This window comes from Vulpes vulpes, chromosome 13 (genome assembly GCF_048418805.1).
Source record: "Vulpes vulpes isolate BD-2025 chromosome 13, VulVul3, whole genome shotgun sequence".
Classification (NCBI taxonomy): domain Eukaryota; kingdom Metazoa; phylum Chordata; class Mammalia; order Carnivora; family Canidae; genus Vulpes; species Vulpes vulpes.
In genome coordinates this window covers 105831404-105850426 of record NC_132792.1, presented here as the reverse complement: position 1 = coordinate 105850426, position 19023 = coordinate 105831404, and the positions used below count along the sequence as shown (strand labels likewise).

Genomic DNA, 19023 nt, shown 5'->3' with positions numbered 1-19023 from the left:
ACTTCGTTAAGAACAAAACAAAATTTGTTCCAAAGACTTGCAAGGTAGTACGCCCTGGAAAAGACAAGCGAAAGAAACATAACTGGCCTTCACCTCATAGAACTTACATTCTAGCAGGAGCCAAAAGACTTTAAAATAATTTTTTGTTTTACTTATGTATTCACGAGAGACAGACAGAGACGCAGGCAGAGGGAGAAGCAGGCTTCATGCAGGGAGCCTGATGTGGGACTCGATCCTGGGTCTCTAGGATCAGGCCCTGGGCCTAAGGCAGGCACTAAACCATTGAGCCACCCAGGCTGCCCAGGAGCTAAAAGACTTTAATCAAGTTATGTGACAAGTAAAGGGGTTGGGAGCAGGGAGTGTGTCCCATCTAAGTTCATAAGTCGGTTTCAGCTGCAAACTCCCTGAAATCCGTGTATAAAATTTTGTCCACACTGCATACGTTTGGTGTTGGCGGGGGAAGGGTCTGGGGCTCCTAGGAGGTTAAGAACCACTCTACGCCTCCAGTCCCTTTGGGCTCCCAGCCACTAAGCACAAACTTGCTCCGCAAGCCAAGGCAGCGACCCAGGGGAGCCCCAGCAGGGGAGCCCCAGCAGCGTGGCAGTCTGTTCCATCCACCCAGAACACCCAGAACTTCACGTGGACATTAAAAGGTGAACAGGGTTCTGTCTTGAAGAAAGATACCACGGTCTTTAATTTTTTTAAAGAACCCAGTGTTTGCAAAAAGATCATGAGATGTTCTGTTTCTCAGTCACTGCAAATTTCCAAGCACGTGCTCGGGTTCAGAGCGTCTGAGTAGCAGGGCGCCGACCTGGTGACCCGGTGACGACACCCTGGGGCCTCCACGGAATGGACTGCTCCGACCTCCGCCTTTTAGATTTGGCCCAAAGTCCGCGACCGCGCTGGGAGTCCAGGCCGGATTTTCGCGCCCGAAGGCGGAAGTAAGGGCGAGCCGGAAGTCCCGCAGCCGGCCCGGCGAAAGGGGGGGCGGGGGAGGAGGAAGACTCAGGGTAGGGATGGCGGCTCAAATTCCAATTGTGGCCACCACTTCCACCCCGGGGATAGCCCGTAACAGCAAGAAAAGGCCAGCCAGTCCGTCCCACAACGGCAGCAGCGCTGGGAGTTACAGCGCCAGTAAGAAGAAAAAAGTGTCCGCCTCTAGCTTTACGCAGGTATGCTGTCGCTCGCCGGCGCTGCGCATGCGCGGGGCCGTGCGGGGCGGAGCGCGCGCGCGTGCGCAGAGCCGAGCAGAGCTGGCCGGGCCGGGGCCTAGGTGCCGGGCCTTCCAGGTTCTGGAGGTCTCGCCGCGGGTGGACGCGGTCGCTGGTGCAGATGAAATATTTTTCCTCAACGTGGGCAAGCGGGCGTTGGTTCAAGCACCACACGCGTTGCATTGCCCTCGAGAGCAGGAGAGGTGGAGGTGCTGTTGCGGACTTAGTGGAATGATCATTCCTTCCCGTCTCGTTAGGTTGAGGCCCAGGACTTCTCTGAGTTTCAGGCAAGCACAGGTCGGCGTGCTCACTTTCGTCCTTTCTACAGACGTGTACCGAGTGTCGTGAGGTGCCGAGCGCTCCAATGTCCTACACAGAGGAATACCAAGATGTATTGATCCTGATGGCTCCCCTCATTTGTCAGAAAAGTACTCTGCTGACACTCAAGTTTCCCCATCCCAATGTGGTTTGGTCTCACTCCATGGAGTTGTTAAAGAGGATTGGATGAGATCATGCCCGGAAGGCCCTGAGCACAGTGCCTGGCGCAGACCTCATGGCATCTGGGTGACCTAGGCCCCACAGTTCCAGCAGGAGTGTTCGGTTAGGTCAGTGTTTTTCTTGGCTCCTGCATTTTATTAAAGCAATAAGAGAGCACTGTCCCAGTCACTGTTCTAAGCACTTTCTAAATCCTAGCTCATTTAATCCCCCCCCCTTTTTTTTTAAGTTATCTCTACACCTAACATGGGGCTTGAACTTACAACTCCAAGATCAGGAGTTACACTCCACCGAAGGAGCCAGCGAAGCACCCCTATCTCGTTTGATTCTTTTTTTTTTTTTTTTTTAAATTTTATTTATTTATGATAGGCACACAGTGAGAGAGAGAGAAGCAGAGACATAGGCAGAGGGAGAAGCAGGCTCCATGCACCGGGAGCCCGACGTGGGATTCGATCCCGGGTCTCCAGGATCGCGCCCTGGGGCCAAAGGCAGGCGCCAAACCGCTGCGCCACCCAGGGATCCCTCTCGTTTGATTCTTAAAATAACCTCTGTGTTTTATCTGTTTTTTTTCAAGATTTTATTTCCGATAGCGCGCACGCGCACAAGTAGGGGAAGGGACAGAAAGAGAGTGAGAATCCCAGGCTGACTCTGCGGAGTGTGGAGACTGACACCGGGCTGGATATCAGGACCCTGCGATATGACCTGAGCCAATCTCAAGAGTCAGATGCTTAACCCAATGAGCTACCCAGGCATCCCTGCTCCAGCTTTAAAAGGAAATCATGGTGTTAGTTTTAGAAGTTCCTTTTTTCAAGATTTATTTGAGACAGAGAGAGAGAGAACAAGTTGGGAGAGGTGAAGGGAAAGAATCTCAAGCTGATTCCCGGCTGAGCACAGAACCAGTGAGAGGCTGGATCTCACAACCCTGAGATCATGGCCTGAGCTGAAATCAAGAATCCCAGGCTCAATGGACTGAGCCACCCAGGTGCCCCTCTTTTTTCTATTTTTTTTTTTTTTTTTAAATTTATGATAGTCACAGAGAGAGAGAGAGAGAGAGAGAGAGGCAGCGACATAGGCAGAGGGAGAAGCAGGCTCCATGCACCGGGAGCCCGAAGTGGGATTCGATCCCGGGTCTCCAGGATCGTGTCCTGGGCCAAAGGCAGGCGCTAAACCACTGCGCCACCCAGGGATCCCTCTTTTTTCTATTTTTAAAGTGGACATAAGTCACTCGCTTATTCCCTGATAACTATTATAATTTGTGTTTTCTGCGTGGAGAGAGTTTTTCATTATTGTCCACAATGTGTAACATTGTGCGCCCTGCTTTCAGCTCAGAGTTATTTCACGAATCTACGTTGACAGGCTTCTTAAGGAATTAAGTGCTCTTATTTAACCGACTTTATCAAATATTTGGGTTGCTTCTCACAATTCTACTTTAAGTCACCCAACTACACCATTGCAGTTCTAGATTAGGCTCAGCAATTTGATTCTAGAATACTTTTGGATCGATGTGACTGGGCATTTGATTTTCCAGTGACAAGAAAAAGTGCATTTGTCTTTGTGCCCATGCTGTCCTTATTTCTGAGTCAGTTATTCAGGCCTCTACGTGGAGAGACGAAGCCATGTATTTGGTGAGCAGATAGTCGCCATAGGCAGGCCTATGCTGCTTTGACAGGGCCAGGTTTCTCCTCCCTGGGACTTGCATCAGCACTTCTGGTGCTGCAAAAAGGGGACAGCCCTGAGTGCTAAGCATTACTTCTTTCCTCTTTGTCAAGTGTTCACATCTCCGGGATGGGGTGGCTCAGCTCATAAAGTCTCTTGGTGTTAACAGTGGCTTTGTAATATGGAAACTGTACATCATTTAAAATTTTATTTTCTTGCGTTCTAGCTTCACGGACTTGATCCTCCCTTTCACTGAAGGCCGCTCCCTCTCATCCTATCACTAATAGGCACCAGAGTCCCAGCGGGGCTGCAGCCCAGGGTGGGGAAGAATGAGGGTGTGGTATCATACAGGGTGGGGTTAAGGAGGAACGGCACAACACCCAGTTCAGGGCCCAGAGGGGGGTGTTCTTTTGGATCCTGGTCTGAGAGGGAAGAGTCCTCACTGTTAAACAGGCAGGATGCAGCTCTGGAATGATGTAGCTCAGTTCTTGTTGGATGGCTTCCTTTCTCTGGCCCCTCTTCACCGTGGCTCCTCCATGGCCCTGCTGACAAGGGAAGGACAGAGGATGATGGAGGGACCAAAGGAGCAGGAGGGGTCCCCTTTGAAACTCAGTGCTTGAGCACATCATCTTCTTTCCCTTGCTGCCTCTTCTCTGGCATGGGGGAATGGCGAGTGGTGATGCAGACTTCTGGCACTTTCTCCCACACCTTCCCCTTCCTCCCAGCAGATGCACCTGTCTGACGGTGCATCCTCTCCCTTGGCAGAGCTCCCAGACCTCCCAACCCACACACACTTGCTGAGATACTTGCTTCTCTTGGTGGCCCCCAGGGCAGCACCACCTCCCCAGTCTTGCCTGCCTTCCAGCGCTTTCCCGTCTCTCCCTGGGGCCTGGGAACGGCCTACATGAAAGAGCGCCCTGATTCCTGCCCAGGATTTCACTGCTCACACGGCCCTTGGAGCTTATCCATGAGGAATCAGGAAGAGGCATCCAGAAAAAGGGGGAAGAGGCAGTCTCTCTGCCCTTCCTGCAGGGGAGGAAAAGCTAAGGCCATTTTTTGAGGATAGTAGCCACCACCTGGGTGGTTTCTGTGGAAGGTTCTGGTATCACTGTCAGTGACCCTGGGGCCTGCTTCTCCTTTCCCCTCTGGGATCTTCCCCTTGCTTCTTTAGCAGCTGTATTTGCTTATTTTCTCTCAGATGGAAACATTATATAAGCAGTCCTTTTCTTCATGAAACACTACAATAGTAAAGTTGCCACTTAAGTGTATCTGGCCCTGGGAAACCTTTCACTTTGCCTATTTGGCCTGAGCTGTCCCTAGCAATCTGGCTTTTTTGTTCTGAGGAGAAGCTCCTTGTATGGTTCTTAGGGCTGTCTCTCTCACGTACTTGAGGCCACCTGTCGGCCAGCCTCCTCGTAGTCCATGAGTAGTCCTGTGGCCACCCTAATGAAGCACTAAATTCCTTGAGAAAAAGACCACTTTGCTTCTTCTGACACTGGCCAGTTTCCTGAGACCTGCTCATCTCAGGTTCCTACGACCAGTGAGCTAGGCTTCCTCCTTCACTCCTGAACTACAGCCTCTTGAAAGAACAGGTGGCCACTCTTCCTGACCCGCATGCCAGCTATAGTTTCCTCTGGAGGTCCGTGGAGCCCTTGGCTCATTCGCTGTCAGGCTAGCAGCTCAGCCTTCCCCAGGGAAGAGGTTTCTTTTGGTCACTGTATTTTTTTTTTTTTTTTAATGCTCTAAATATTTCAGTGTGGATTGCTTAAAACCAAAAGCATTCTCATACGTCACAATAGTACAGCCATCAAATTTAGGGAATTAACACTGAAGCAACACTGACACCTAATACATAGACTGGATTCTTGTCTTTGGTCGGGTCCAGGATCCAATCTAGGATCATATATTGGTTTAGTTGTCATGTGTTTTAGCTTCCTCTTGTATAGAACAGTTCTTTGGTCTTTATCTTTCACGACCTGACACTTTGGAAGAGTGCTGGTCATTTATTTCATAGAATGTTCCTTAATTTGGGCTTGTCTGATATTTCCTCATGATCAGATATGGGTAATACATTTTTGGCAAGAGTACAGACGTGACGCTGCCCCTTCTCAGTGATCATAGCATGGCACATGATGGCCATATGTTCTGTTATCACTAATGCTGGCTTTGAGTACTTATTAAGGTGGTGTCTTCCAGGTTTCTCCACTCTAAAGTTATTATTTTCCTGTTTGTATTAAAGTATCCCGTGAAGAGATACTTTGAGACTAGCTTCATTCATTCATCCATAAATTTATTTGTAACTGCTTTATTGAGTTATAATTCACATATCATAAAATTCACCCTCTTAAAAAATGTACACTTCAGTGGTTTGCAGTCACTACCATCTAATTTTAGAATATTTCCACAACCCCAAAAAAAGAAACCCTCTATTAGCTGTCACTCCCCATTCCCCCTTCCTCCCAGCCCTGACCACCTCTGATCTTTGCTGTAGTTACCTCATGCGAATGTAGTCATATAATATGTGGTCTTTTGTGTCTGCTTTCAGTTCTCATAGTATTTTCTTTCTTTTTTAAGATTGATTTATTCGAGAATGGAGGTGGGGAGGAGCAGAGGGAGAGCAAGAGAGAAACTCAAGCAGACTCTGCTCTGAGTATGGAGTTCAACGTAGAGGCTCGATCCCGTGACCCCAAGATCATGACCTGAGCTGACATCAACTGTGCCACCCAGGTGCCCCTCAGTTATCGTAATATTTTCAAGGCTTATCCATGGTATAGCAAGGATCAGGACTTTATTCCCTTCTCTGGTTGAATAGTATTCCATTGTGTGGATTTACCACACTTTCTGTGTTCATCAGCTGATGGACATGTAGGTTGTTTGCACATCTTAGCTATCATAGGAAATACTTCTTAAAAAGAAAAAGGAAATACTTCTATGAATATGCACACATTTTTGCAGACTTAAAAAAATTATCTCAGGTATATACTTAGGAGTTGAATTATTTGGTCATATGATAATTCTGGGTTTAATGTTTTGAGGAAACACCAAATTGTTTTTCAAAGTGACCTTACCCTTTTCCTTTCTCACAAGCAATGTGTGAGGGTTGCAGTTTCTCCACATCCTTGCCAACACATTAGTGTCTTTGTGGCCATCCCAAGTGATATCTCATTGTAGTTTTGATTTACATTTCCCTAATAACTAATGATGTTGAGCATCTTTTATGCTGGCCATTTGTAGATCTTCAAAGAAATGCTTATTGAAATCTTTTGCTCTTTTTTTAAAAGGGAATTTTGTTGTTGTTGTTGGGTGCTAACAATTCTTTATATATTCTGGATCAGTGTTATTTATTTTGTTTCTCAAATTGTCCTTAGCTAGTAGGAACCTCTTCAGTCTGGCTAGAGTCCTTTAATAGACCCCATCACTTTTTGAGAGCTGTTTTGCACTGAACTGTGTCCCTTCAAGATTCACCCCAGTAGACCTCAGAACATTACTATATTTGGAGATAGGGCCATTACAGAGGTAAGCAAGGTTAAATGAGGTCATAAAAGTGGATCCCTAATCCAATATGACTGTTGTCAGTATAAAAGAAAGAGACACCAAGGAAGGGGGTGTACAGAGGAAAGGGCAAGTGAGGACACAGCAAGGAGACAGTCGTCTACAAGCAGAGGACCCAGGCCTCAGGAGAAACCAATCCCGCTGACACCTTGGTCTGGATTTGTAGTTTCCAGAACTGTGAGAAAATACATGTCTGTTGTTTAGCTCACCCAGTCTGTGGTATTTTTGTCAGCGCTGCCCTAGCAGACTGATAGAGCTATTTTCTTTCTCGAACCACAGCACCCATTCTGTACTTTCCTGCCCAGCCCTAGAGCCAGCTACTTTTTAAAGGATCAGTACTTCTTGGAGAATCACATTTAGAAACCAGGATCTGAGCATAGGTTTGCCTGTTGTTGTTTACAGCTGTGTCCGAGGAGAGAGCTAGGAAGGAGACGGGTGTGCTCCCCCCACACCCCCCCTCCTCTCTGTATCTGTTTTTCTGCCTGAGCAGAAAAACCATAAAAAACAAACAAACAGTAAAGCCGTGAGCCCACGCTGCTAACCACTGATTTCAGTCCAGTAGCACGGCTTCACTCTAGCCTCCCCTCATTCCTTATGTATTCCTCAGAATACACATACGGTAGATTCTGATCTAGTTAGATGTGGGGAGACAGAAGACCGAGCTGGACGGGCAACTGCTCTGTGCATTCCCACTCCCTGAGTCTCTCTTCCCTCGTCTGCTCACCTCTCTCTTTTGTCTCTCCTTCTTCTGGTCTCTTGTTCCCTGTTTCACAAAGCTGCTGTTTTTCCTTGACTAAGACATAAATACAAACTATCAATCATATATCTAGTTTATAATAGATATTGGTCTTAAAATGAGTCAACACAAAATAACATTGATAGCAGGCTAAAACTACACATGGTCATGTTGGTTATTGATTAAATGTGATGGGGAAAATCAAATTTTCCTCATCAAATTTGGCCTCACGGGATACACATACCTGGCAGAAATGCCATGACCATGAAGGAAACATTACCAGGGCAAGAAAAGTTATGTACAAAATGCTAGATCTTATCTTTGTTATAAAATTAAAACTGACATGGACTAATCCTGATGAAAATAATCTCAGTAAAGCATAAATGCAAATGGGAAAATTGGAAACTATTTGTACCATATAGAAAATGACTCAATGGCTTTTGTGCCAGAAAATACAAAATGCGGGAAGGAGGGGTAGTGAAAGGTAAGGGTGGAGAGGAGGCCAGGATGTGTTTCTCATCTCCAGGTCATTGGGACCCACTGGCCTGCTATAAAGTAGGAGAGCCCCGTCACCCCATCAGGCTTGCATTTAAGAATGCCTCACTGTGCTGGAGAGAAGGAGTGGGCAAGTTGTGCCCCACAGAGCCCCTCTGAGGTAGCGAGCTGAGGAAGCTGCCAGATGAGGGCCGAGGGCTGTGGGAAGGACTCCAGGGAGAGGGAGGGAGGAGGTGAAAGAGGAAAGAAAGCAACAGGAACACTTCTGGCTGCAGATGGTGGGAAAAGGTTGAGAAATTGGAGGCTTCTTAGTTCTTACAGGGTTGACATTGAGCTAGGCTTTGGAAGAGAAAAAAGTTAGGAAAGATCATGAAGCGTAGGGGGGGATAGGTAGAGGAGCATGCCAGATGGATGAGGTGGTGTGGACAGAGGAGGAACACAGGCTCACGTGCAGAGACCCTGGCAAAGCGTCTGGGAAGGTGTTTGAGAGGAGACCATTCAGAAAACTACTGCAGCAAAGTGACTGGCCTCTGTGGCCCATGCTGCTGGGAGTGTCAAAGAAGGCAACCATTTAGGAAAATGAGTTGGCAGTTTCTTATAATGTTAAATACGCACTTAGCATATAGCCCCACCATTCCACTCCTATGTATTTACCCAAGAGAAGTGCAAACACAGGTCCACACAAAGCCTGGTACAGAATGTTCACAGAAGTGTTATTTATAATAGCTGAATACTGAGAATGCCCCAGGTGCTCATCAACAGAAAATGGATAAACAAATTGTGGTATATCCATACGGTGGAATACCACTCTGCTGAGGGCACACAAATATGGTCAAACAGATTACTGACCTCTGCAACAACATAGAGAAATCCCAAAAACACTATGCTGAACTAAAGAAGCCAAAGACAAGAGTACATGCTGTCAGATTCCATTTGTATGAAGTCTGAAAATAAGCAAAAGTGACATGGTAGAAATCAGAACAGCGGTTGCCCCTGATAATGGAGGGTACTGACTAGGAAGGGGCATGAGGGTACTTTCTGGGATGATGGGGATATTCTCTATCTCGATAGGGACATAGGTTAACCGAGTGTAAAGATTTGGCAAAACTCATGAAACCTACACTTAAGATCTGGGTATTCCACTGTATGTAAATTATATACCAATTAAAAATAATTTATTGCAGTCTAGGAAGACTGGAAATTATGTTAAAAATCAGAAGTGATTTTTTACTTTGGTTTATTTTTTCTTGGTGATGATTAACTTGACAGGTTTTTTTGTTTTAAAGCATTTAGCCTGCTTGTCGGGGTGCAGCCCCTGACCGGTGGCCGCCCAGGCTCCTCTCCCTCTACTCTCCTTCCTACGAATGCTTATGTCCTGTTGCTCCCTTGAAGCATAAGAGCTGGAGCCCGGGTTCTCTGGCTGATGACACCCTTACAGGGGCTGGCCCTTTTTTTTTTTATCTCAATGTTTTAAGGCACAGTTTGACAAGATCAGGAGGAGCAGGGAAGATGTGTTGCGGAGATGGTGAGGACTTTGGAATTGGCCCCACCTGGATGTGAATCCAGAGGTAATCACTGTGTGGCCTGGAGCCCATACCCCTGAGCCTCAGTTTTCTCTTCTGGAAACCAGGGGTAAGAGCAGTTGTCAGAGTTCAATGAGCGGCTTTGGTAGGACAGCCATCCCTACGGCTTGGCACATGGGGGAACCAGGAAGCGAGGCAGCTGGGGCCTAGCTGTCTCTCCTGTGGCTTCCGCACAACAGGTAGTGCTCCCAGTCTGGCGTGCCCTTCTCTGGTGCAGGCCACCCGCTAGGGCTCTGGGGGCATTGTCTTCCTTCACATGTCCTGTGGTATCATCTGTCTTGTCAGGAGCCAAGTTAGAGAGTTCACCTAGAAGAAACTGACCTCCGACAATCCTTATTATGTTTTAAGGGTATCAGCATGGAAGCCATGAGTGAGAATAAGATGGTGACCTCTGATTTCAGCACAGGACCTATGGAAAAAGCTGCCAAGCCATTGCCATTTAAGGATCCAAACTTTGTGGTAAGCTTCGAGGTATTTTATAAATTAAAAAAACAGCCACACCCCAGCTTCTGATCCTGCTGGGCCTGCAGCCCGGTGGCACTGATGTCCTTTCTCTGTCAAAGTCACCACCTTCTCTGCCTTGGGCTGTTAGGAGAGGGTGGAGGCAGAAGGAGGGCCCTTCTTGTTGCTCACCCAGTGGGCCAGTTCTCCCTGGTACAACTGGTTAAAGGATACTATTTTGAGGGCGGGTCATTTCCATGATTGCTCACCATCCCTTTTCATTGGTCTTATGTAAGTTTTAGATAAGGCTTAAAACAATGAACTAAAAGAGTTCTCATTAATTTAAGTAAATCTAACTTATGTTGCGGTAAAGCAGAAATAGGCTACTCTTCCTTTCATTCTCAAGAGCTATAGTAATTACAGAGATTCATATTATGTCATTAGAAGTTTGTTTTTCATCAGTTTTAAAAATACAGTATTACCAATGCCTGCAACAGATTTTGGTATTCTTTTCCATTTTATTTTGTCATTTTTATAGAACAAAAAAGAAAAGAAAATTCCAGAGGGCTTGCCATGCGATGATTGAGGCTTACTTGGGTTTTCCAGGAGCTCCAGTAATTTGCAAGGCAGTGACCTGCCCTCAGAAGGGCAGTTGAGGTGTGATCATGAGTTTAAATCTAACTTTGTAATAAATTTAAAGTAATGGGAAAATTCATGAGTGAATTCTATTTAGTCCCAATAAAGGATGTGACTTTCTATGAGCAGGTAAAAAAAGGACAACCACCACCACCCTTTTATTTCTACTTCATGATCAGCTACCTCATGGGTTTTGATAATCTGAAAGTTTATGTCAGATTAAAGCGTACAGTGTAATTCTTAAACAACAACCGTTGAGGGTACAAATGAGCTCACAGAATGAGGGGTGTGTTACAGTGATGAATAAGTATCATTCAGATCCTGAAATGGCAGGCTCCACTGATTTTTGTCTCTTCTGATGCACGTCTCCAATCCCAGCACTCTGGCCACGGCGGTGCAGTCGCTGGCAAGAAGAACAGAACCTGGAAGAACCTAAAACAGATCCTCGCTTCTGAAAGGGCATTGCCGTGGCAACTGAACGATCCTAACTGTGAGCTGTCTAGAGCTTTCTGTGTGTGTATAATGTTCAGAGGAGGAACCGAACCTACCTACGTTACTTGCCTGTGTTTGCATTAACATAGGAATCAGCTTGTGGTTCGGAGCTGGGAGAGTAGCATCCACATTGGGGGGAGGGAGACAGTGTAGGGGGGTCCCCACAGCAGGATCTGTGCTGAACCTGTTTGTGTTGGCCCCGGGCTTGTGGCTGTTAGAGGCACCGCTAACATTTCAATCTACAGGAAAAGGTCCTGATACAATACTACTGGTGTTTCTGTGAGACAAACTTCTTATTCCAGAGTCTATTCTGAAAATTTATTTCCAAGAACTGGGTTGCCCAAGATATAGGAGGGTTTCTGACCACCATCTTAAAGGCTGACCCTGTTTTACTGTCTGTACCGTTGGTCGTCAGAGTAAATGCCTTATGCTGCAAGATCTTCACAGTTGTGTAAAGCACTGTTAGATGTTCTGTTCAACCTCACTGGAAAGTACAGGTCAAAGTTCCTCCATGTCCTGTCCTGCAGCACATCTCTCATGAGGGTGACTCAGATGGGTGACAAGTGAGCTAGTCAGTAGTCTGGGTGTGGACATTCCGGTGTCCGGACACTCAGATCCAATTAGTGGGTTGTCTGGCATCGCCCATAGTCTGTGCAGCCCTCAACAGTGAGAGTGGCCTGTGGGCAGATGAGCTTTCCAGTGCTTCTGCTGGAGTAGAGGGGCCCCAGGACAGGGCAGAGCTTGCTCCAGAGCCTGCACCTGGTCTGTGACATACTGTGTTATTTCCCCAGAGAATTCTGTGAGGGCTTAATCACAGAATGAAAATTTCAGAAATATTATTGAACAGCATTTTAGGAGAAAAAAGGAAAGGGATCTGAATATTTTAAAGCCAGCTTATCTTATTTTTTTTTTCCTCTCCCTCCAGACTTCAGTATTGATGCTCCTCCCTCCTTTAAACCAGCTAAGAAGTATTCTGATGTCTCCGGTCTTCTTGTGAGTATAATTACATCTCTAGGTCTCATAGCATTGAGTTGAAAAGGAGATTTCACACTACTCTTTTGCCAGTGTTGATATGCAGACCCCGCCTGGAGCCTGCATACTCTGAACAGGTGATAGGTTTGTGGTGAAACACACACACTTATTGTAGAGTGGCTGCAATCTGGGGCCTCCGTGTGAGCAGCTCGGAGGGCAGATTGCTCCAGAAAGTGGGAGACCTGGGTTTCACCGCCCCTTCCTCTGCTTGTTAATACATGAGAGAATATGAAAGAAACAGTTCCTTTTTTTACTACTGAAGTGTAAAAAATTTCTCATATTTTAGAGATGATTGTACTTTAAAAAATATTTTTGAACCAAAATGACGCACTTCACTTTCCAAAACTCAAATCACTTAAATGCTTTATATTTTTATGAAAATGTACAGCTCTAAACTTCTGAAAAAAACTGACTAAACTAATGATATACATTTTATGCTGGGAAAGATGTTTTTCTTATATTTTTGACAATAATGTTAGTTATTCTTTCTGAATCAGTCGTATGTTGTAGGTTCTCCTCCACGCAGTGCACACTCGTTGTATGTCCTACAAACTTTTTTTTTTTTTAAAGAAGGTTTCATGCTCAGTGTGGAGCCCCTATGTGGGGCTTGAACCCATGATCCTGAGATCAAGACTTGAGCTGAGATCAAGAGTTGGACACTTGACCAACTAAGCCACTCAGGCACCCCTGTACTTGAAACATTTTAACATAGACCCTTAAATACAGAGATTGTAAAAAACAACAGGGAGAGTAGAAGTACTTTAACATGGCATGTGCGTGTGTTCACCTGTGTGTGGTAGGTTCTTCTGCCATCCATTCAGGGCAGGTATCTCCTAACCTCGGAGGGGACTTCACCTTTATGAGCAGTGTTGTAGTCTTACACTATCTTATCTCCTGCCTGCCAACAGTCACCTCGTATATTTGACCCATTTTAATAGTTGTTTATAACAGGAGAGCTAGTCTGGCAGCCCCAGATGGACATTTCTCCTTGTAGAAGCCATGGTTTATGGGCAGACTTAGAGGGTGGTCTCTTAGGAGGTAGCTTTATCCCCACCAGGGTAGCTCATCTGCTAGTGCAGTGGCTTACACACATGAGGAGGCATGAGAATCATCTTGAGAGGCATTGTTCCAGGCCCCTTTATGCCCTGGGCAAGGACTTGTCATGTCATACATAACCTAAGCCTCTTACCCACTGTATGTAAGAATTAAGAAATTTTGGTTTTTTAAATTTTTTTAAAATTTTATTTATTTATTCATGAGAGACACAGAGAGAGAGGCAGAGACACAGGCAGGGGGAGAAGCAGGCTCCATGCAGAGAGCCCGATGTGGGCCTCGATCCGGGGTCTCCAGGATCACACCCTGGGCTGAAGGCAGGCGCTAAACTGCTGAGCCACCAGGGCTGCCCAGAATTAAGAAATTTTGAATATACAAAGAACTCTACCAAATCATTGAAAGACCGTCCCATACAAGGACTGACTAAAAGGATATGAAGATAGTTATAAGGAAGACATATAGATGACAAAGAAGTAGATATTCAGCCTTACTGATAATTAGGAAAAAGACTCAACAGGGAAGAAATGAAGACGTTTGATTATAAACGTCATCAACATAGAGAAACAGAAATCCTCATACACAGCCCTTTTGAGGTGGGAATAGTTAGTCTGGATTCTCTGGAGGACATTTGGTAGTACCTTTTGAGACAGAAAAGCTAAAGCCTGTGACCCAGCAATTTGCCTTCTAGGCAGCTCCCTAGAGAAATAGTGTGTACAAGGATGATGAGAAAATGGGATTATGAGCAAAATATTGGAAACAAAATAAAGATCAGGGGGTGGAGGTGTTCTCATACCAATCTGTGAGCTTGATGAATATGTAACAACAGGGGTAAACTTGCAAGATGTATTATTTACTGAAAGGTGCAAAGCAGCATTAAGCAGCATGGTATCACTAAAGCAAAAAACAATATACACAAAAAAATAGTAGGTAATTTCTCTGGGGTGTTTATATCTGTGTGTAAGGGTATATACAAACGAGGTCTGGAAGGATGCCTGCGTACAGTGGTTTCCTCAGGGAGAGACAAGGACTTCTGAATGGTAGATGGTTGGAAAAAGGGACTTGAGGCTTATTCATGACGTTTTCTTTCTTTCTTTCTTTTTTTTTTTTTTAGAGGAGAATATGTCCATTTGTTACTTGTGTAAATTAAAGTTGCATCATTAAAAAATAACATCCAGCTCATGCTTACACTGACTCACCTGTTCTCGGCTGGCCAAATGGCTGTCCGCTGTGCGTGGGCATGGCAGGAAGGCATTCGGGGTCACACCTGTGTTTAGCCCTCATGACAAAGCTACGGGAAGTGCCGTGGCTCTGGGTAAGATGGGGAGAGCAGTGAACCCTGCCTGTTACCTTGCGGCAGGGGAGGCCTTAAAGCTGTTCACTGCTGCCCTGCGGGAAGGCGGCCCTTGTTTTATTCAGGCTCCAGGGATGGAATCCAGGGGAGGGAAGACTGGAGGAGTGCAGTTTTTTACTTGTTCAACTCTGGGGTGTCATTGGCATCCTCCCTCTGTTCAGAATACTAGGTCAGGTCTGGTCTGTGCAAGCTTTTGTTGGTGCCAAAACAGCTCTGTATCATGCCTTATTTCTTCAGCCTTCTTGGCACTGAGGCCTGAACTTGGGCGGGCTGGCTCTGTACAGTTTGGTGGTAAGAGTGAGGCAGCCATGGAAACAGAGCCAGGGCAAAGCCGGTTCCTATCTGGAGGCTGGATGATCAAAGCCAGCCACAGGGACCTGCAGCCCTGCTTGGAACTGCCGGGGAGCCTCTCCTGCCAGTCAGTCCATCCAACTGCCTCGTGGCCAGGAGTTCTCGAAAGGGACTTGTTGCTCTTTTTCCGTGTAAGCCTCTTTAATGTTCCTGTCATTAAAGGAAATGTGGGACAGAAAGGCAAGATCTAGACTAAGCTGAAGGACCAAGGTTTTATTTTGTGGAGAGCTTTAATTAATCATGAGGACTAATCTTTCCCTGATGCACAGACGGTAACTACCTTAGGGAGATCCCCTGAGGCAGAACTGAGGGCTCTGTAGGCTGTGAGAGCCCTGTGACCGAGTTCCTCTCAGCTGTTGCTGCTTCAGCCTCCTCTCCCTTCTTCAGTGATGGCACTGCCACTGGCGGGGTCCACACAGGTGATCAGCACTGCAGCACACTGCCTGCCCTGGAGTACCCGGCCATATCTGTCTAGACTTCCATGTCATCTTTAATACTTTTTTAAAGGGAGTTCCAACTGATTCACCCTCATGTTTTCTTTTCTTTCTAAAAATTTTTTATTTAAAATTAAATTTGCCAACATATAACAGCCTGTGCTTATCCCATCAAATGCCCTCCTCAGTGCCCGTCACCTAGTCACCCCATCCCCCCCACCCACCTCCTTCCACAATCCTTTGTTTCCCAGAGTTAGGAGTCTTTCATGGTTTGTCTCCCTCTCTAACTTTTCCCCATTCAGTTTCCCTCCTTTCTCTTATAATCCCTTTCATTATTTCTTATATTTCCCATATAAGTGAAACCATATGATGATTGTCCTTCTTTGATTAACTTATTTCACTCAGCATAATACCCTCCAGTTCCATCCAACCCTCATGTTTTCTGTTTCAAAATCTGTAGAAGCCTTCTTTAATGTTCCTGTCATTAAAGGAAATGTGGGACAGAAAGGCAAGATCTAGACTAAGCTGAAGGACCAAGGTTTTATTTGTGACTTGAGGTATACAGTAAGTGAATTTTCTTCATTATGCACATGGGGAAAACAGACCAAAAGAGAATTTTGATAGGTCAGCGAGAAGTGAGTTTTATTTTCTGTGATTGTCCTGGTCGTTTGTTCGTTCATTCATTCATTCATCACTCATACAAACACTACCTGAAGGCCCACTGTGCACTCTGCATTGTACAAGGAGCAGCGATGCCGATGCCGTGATAAGCAAACCACAGCGTTCCTGTCTCCTAGGACCTCTCAGCCTAGACTTTACTCAGAGTCATGCAGATAACAAACGTAAAAGCAAGAGAGATAAGCATTCCACAGGAGACAGATATGGGGAGAGTGGGAGGTGGGGAGCAGATAAGGCTTCCCCATGAGATGACTGGGGGCTGAGCCCTGAAGGATGAGCAGGCAATTACGGATAGACTGGGCCCTCCCCAGGAAGGGGCGAGTGGGGTATGAATGCAGGGAGGAACTGAGAGCCATGGCAGCTGAAACCAGAGTGGGGATGTGTGGCTGAGAAAAACGCCTGGGAAGGAGGAGGGCCCAGGCCAGCTGGCAGAGTCTGAGGAGGCATGCTGAGGACTTGAGAGGACCTACTGAGATTTCACACCAAGGAATGACATGACCAGAAGTGCTAGTTGTGAAGATAACCTTGGTTGCAGTTGTAGGGTGGCGGTCCCTTCCACCGGGAGAGTGGGGGTGGGTGGCCCATCCAGCACTGTGATGGAGCCCAGGGAGTGGCACGGGGAGGGTGAGGAGGAGGAGGAGCAGGAGAGGAGCAGGCAGGGGTGTAACAGGGTGGGGCAGGTGTGCCTTGCCAGCCTCTGTTCCCTGCCTTGGGGGAGCAGATGGGAGTTTGAAGACAGGGACCAGGGATCATCACAAATTCCATTTTGGCCCTGTTCCCTTGGAGCCCTTGTAGCACCTACCAGAAGAGTCCTAGTGTATGATGTGGTTACTCCTCTTCCTCCTGTCCATACCCTGAAGTATTTCTCAAGTCTGGGAAGATTAACAAGTCTTTGACAAAAAGAGCAATTTAGGGGCACCTGGGTGGCTCAGTGGTTGAGTGTCTGCCTTCAGCTCAGGTCGTGACCCCGGGGTCCTGGGATCAAGTCCCACATTAGGCTTCCTAAATGGAGCCTGCTTCTCCCTCTGCCTGTGTTTCTGCCTCTCTCTCTCTCTGTGTCTCCCATGAATAAATAAATAAAATTAAATAAAAAAAAAAGCAATTTAGTGTTCTTGGTGACAGAGTAAGACAAAATGAAGATATCTCACTTTAAGTAAAATAGAAAAAAGTTTTAAACTTGAAACATTCACCACCACCACCACTGTTCTGCCTTTCTCTGCCTGTTTCCCACCCAGGCCAACTACACCGACCCCCAGAGCAAGCTGCGCTTCAGCACCATTGAAGAGTTTTCCTATATCCGGAGGCTGCCCTCTGACGTCGTCACTGGCTACCTGGCCCTGAGGAAGGCCACAAGCATTGTTCCCTGAGCCTTGAGAAATGGAGATGAGGTGGAAATCTGTTTCAAAGGCGAATTTTGGACTCATGGTTTTGTTTCATGGAAACAAACTCATTCTGCTGTCAATCTGGAAATGTCAGTGCTGTGCCTTGGAAAGAATGTTTGGCTTTAATTTCAGGGTTGTTTTTTTTTTTTCTTTTCTGTGTTTTCCCTCCAAGTGTGATATTTCCTGTTGAATTAAATTATACTTCAGTTGTTGCCTCAAGTAAAGTTGTTTGACAAGAAAATACAAAATTGTGCTTTTCACTTAACCCATGTACATTCCCGAGTTTTTGCTTCAACATTGTAAACCCTCTTATAACACATTTAAAGACTGTACAGTGAACCCTGACAACAGGGCTGGATTATTCCTAGTCCCAATGACTCCTGCTTTAGAGCAAGTTAGCTTTTCTTTTTGATCAGAATGCTTAGAAGAGGTTCCAAAATTGGGACTGGAGAAGAAAGTGTTGCACTGGGCCTGCCTCTCTTCCCAGCCTCCAGAACTGAGAGACATGTGTCTGTTATGGAAGCCACCCAGTCTGGAATTTTGTTATAGCTGCTTTTGCTGGATAACACACAAGCCCCAGCCCCACTTCTGGAGTATGAGGCGTGAACACTTCTTCCAAGAAGGGCTTTTGTCTTAGAACAGGATGCTGCCCCTTTGACAGAAGCCTGCTCTGGAACAGCAGTCTTCTCATAGGAGGAGAGCAGGGGAGAGCGTGGAGACATACTCTGGGCCTCTGCACCCACTCCCATATCTCTTCAGGAACAGTGGAACTAGACCCTGAGGCTTCTGGGCCTGAGCTGTCTCTGCTTTGGGGCATTAGGAGGCCAGGTGCCTTTTCTTTCTGAGGGAATGCCCCTCCCGCAACCTCTCCTGGCTTAGAGAAGAGAAAAACAAAGCTGGGAGAGCAGCCTGCTGGGCAGGTGGCAGCCTCCCAGAACCTGGCTTCCTTTTCTTCGGTACAACAGCCCCTGTGTCACCCCAGTAAACCAGTGGTGAGAGTGGAAAGAGTGCTGGGTGGCTCCCTTCCCATGGAAAGGGACTAAGGGAGGGCCAGGAGAGGTAGGACCCTTTCATAAGTTCAGGCACCCTGAACATTTGAGCCTCTGGGGCACGGATCCTCAAACCTGAAACCCAGTGCTAAAACTGAAGTTCTCTGAGTGACCAGAGGCTCCCACTCTCCACTCTTGGGCTCCCACTCTCGCTCCTGCACTTGCTGCCAATAGTCAGCCTCGGAAAATCCTCCAGTTTCCCTTTTGGTGGAAATAAGGAGTAAGTGAGCCAAGGGTCCTTCCTGTTTCACTTCGACCTTCTATTATACAAAGAAAACTTGGGGCACGTCCACTTCTTTTCCATGAAGGCCCCCAGGTGGATAGTGTCCCACTATCCAATTTTAGCCATTTCTAGAAATGGAAGCTCTAATCATTTCTAAGACTTACTGCTGGGCG

General features: G+C 46.5%; 1 protein-coding gene across 2 annotated transcripts; it reads left to right on the top strand.

Annotated features, from left to right (window-relative positions):
- Window positions 1-936: 936 nt before the first annotated feature.
- Window positions 937-17843, top strand: INO80C (INO80 complex subunit C). Of its 2 annotated transcripts, none has more exons than XM_025996974.2 (5): window positions 937-1172; window positions 10077-10187; window positions 11184-11295; window positions 12223-12290; window positions 17432-17843. In XM_025996974.2, the coding sequence occupies exons 1-5, from the start codon at window positions 1017-1019 to the stop codon at window positions 17561-17563; spliced, it is 579 nt and encodes a 192-aa protein (XP_025852759.1). In that variant the 5' UTR covers window positions 937-1016; the 3' UTR covers window positions 17564-17843. The 2 variants fall into 2 exon arrangements, with proteins under 2 accessions (XP_025852759.1, XP_025852760.1); XM_025996975.2 differs by lacking the exon at window positions 937-1172 and adding an exon at window positions 5937-6089.
- Window positions 17844-19023: the final 1180 nt, after the last annotated feature.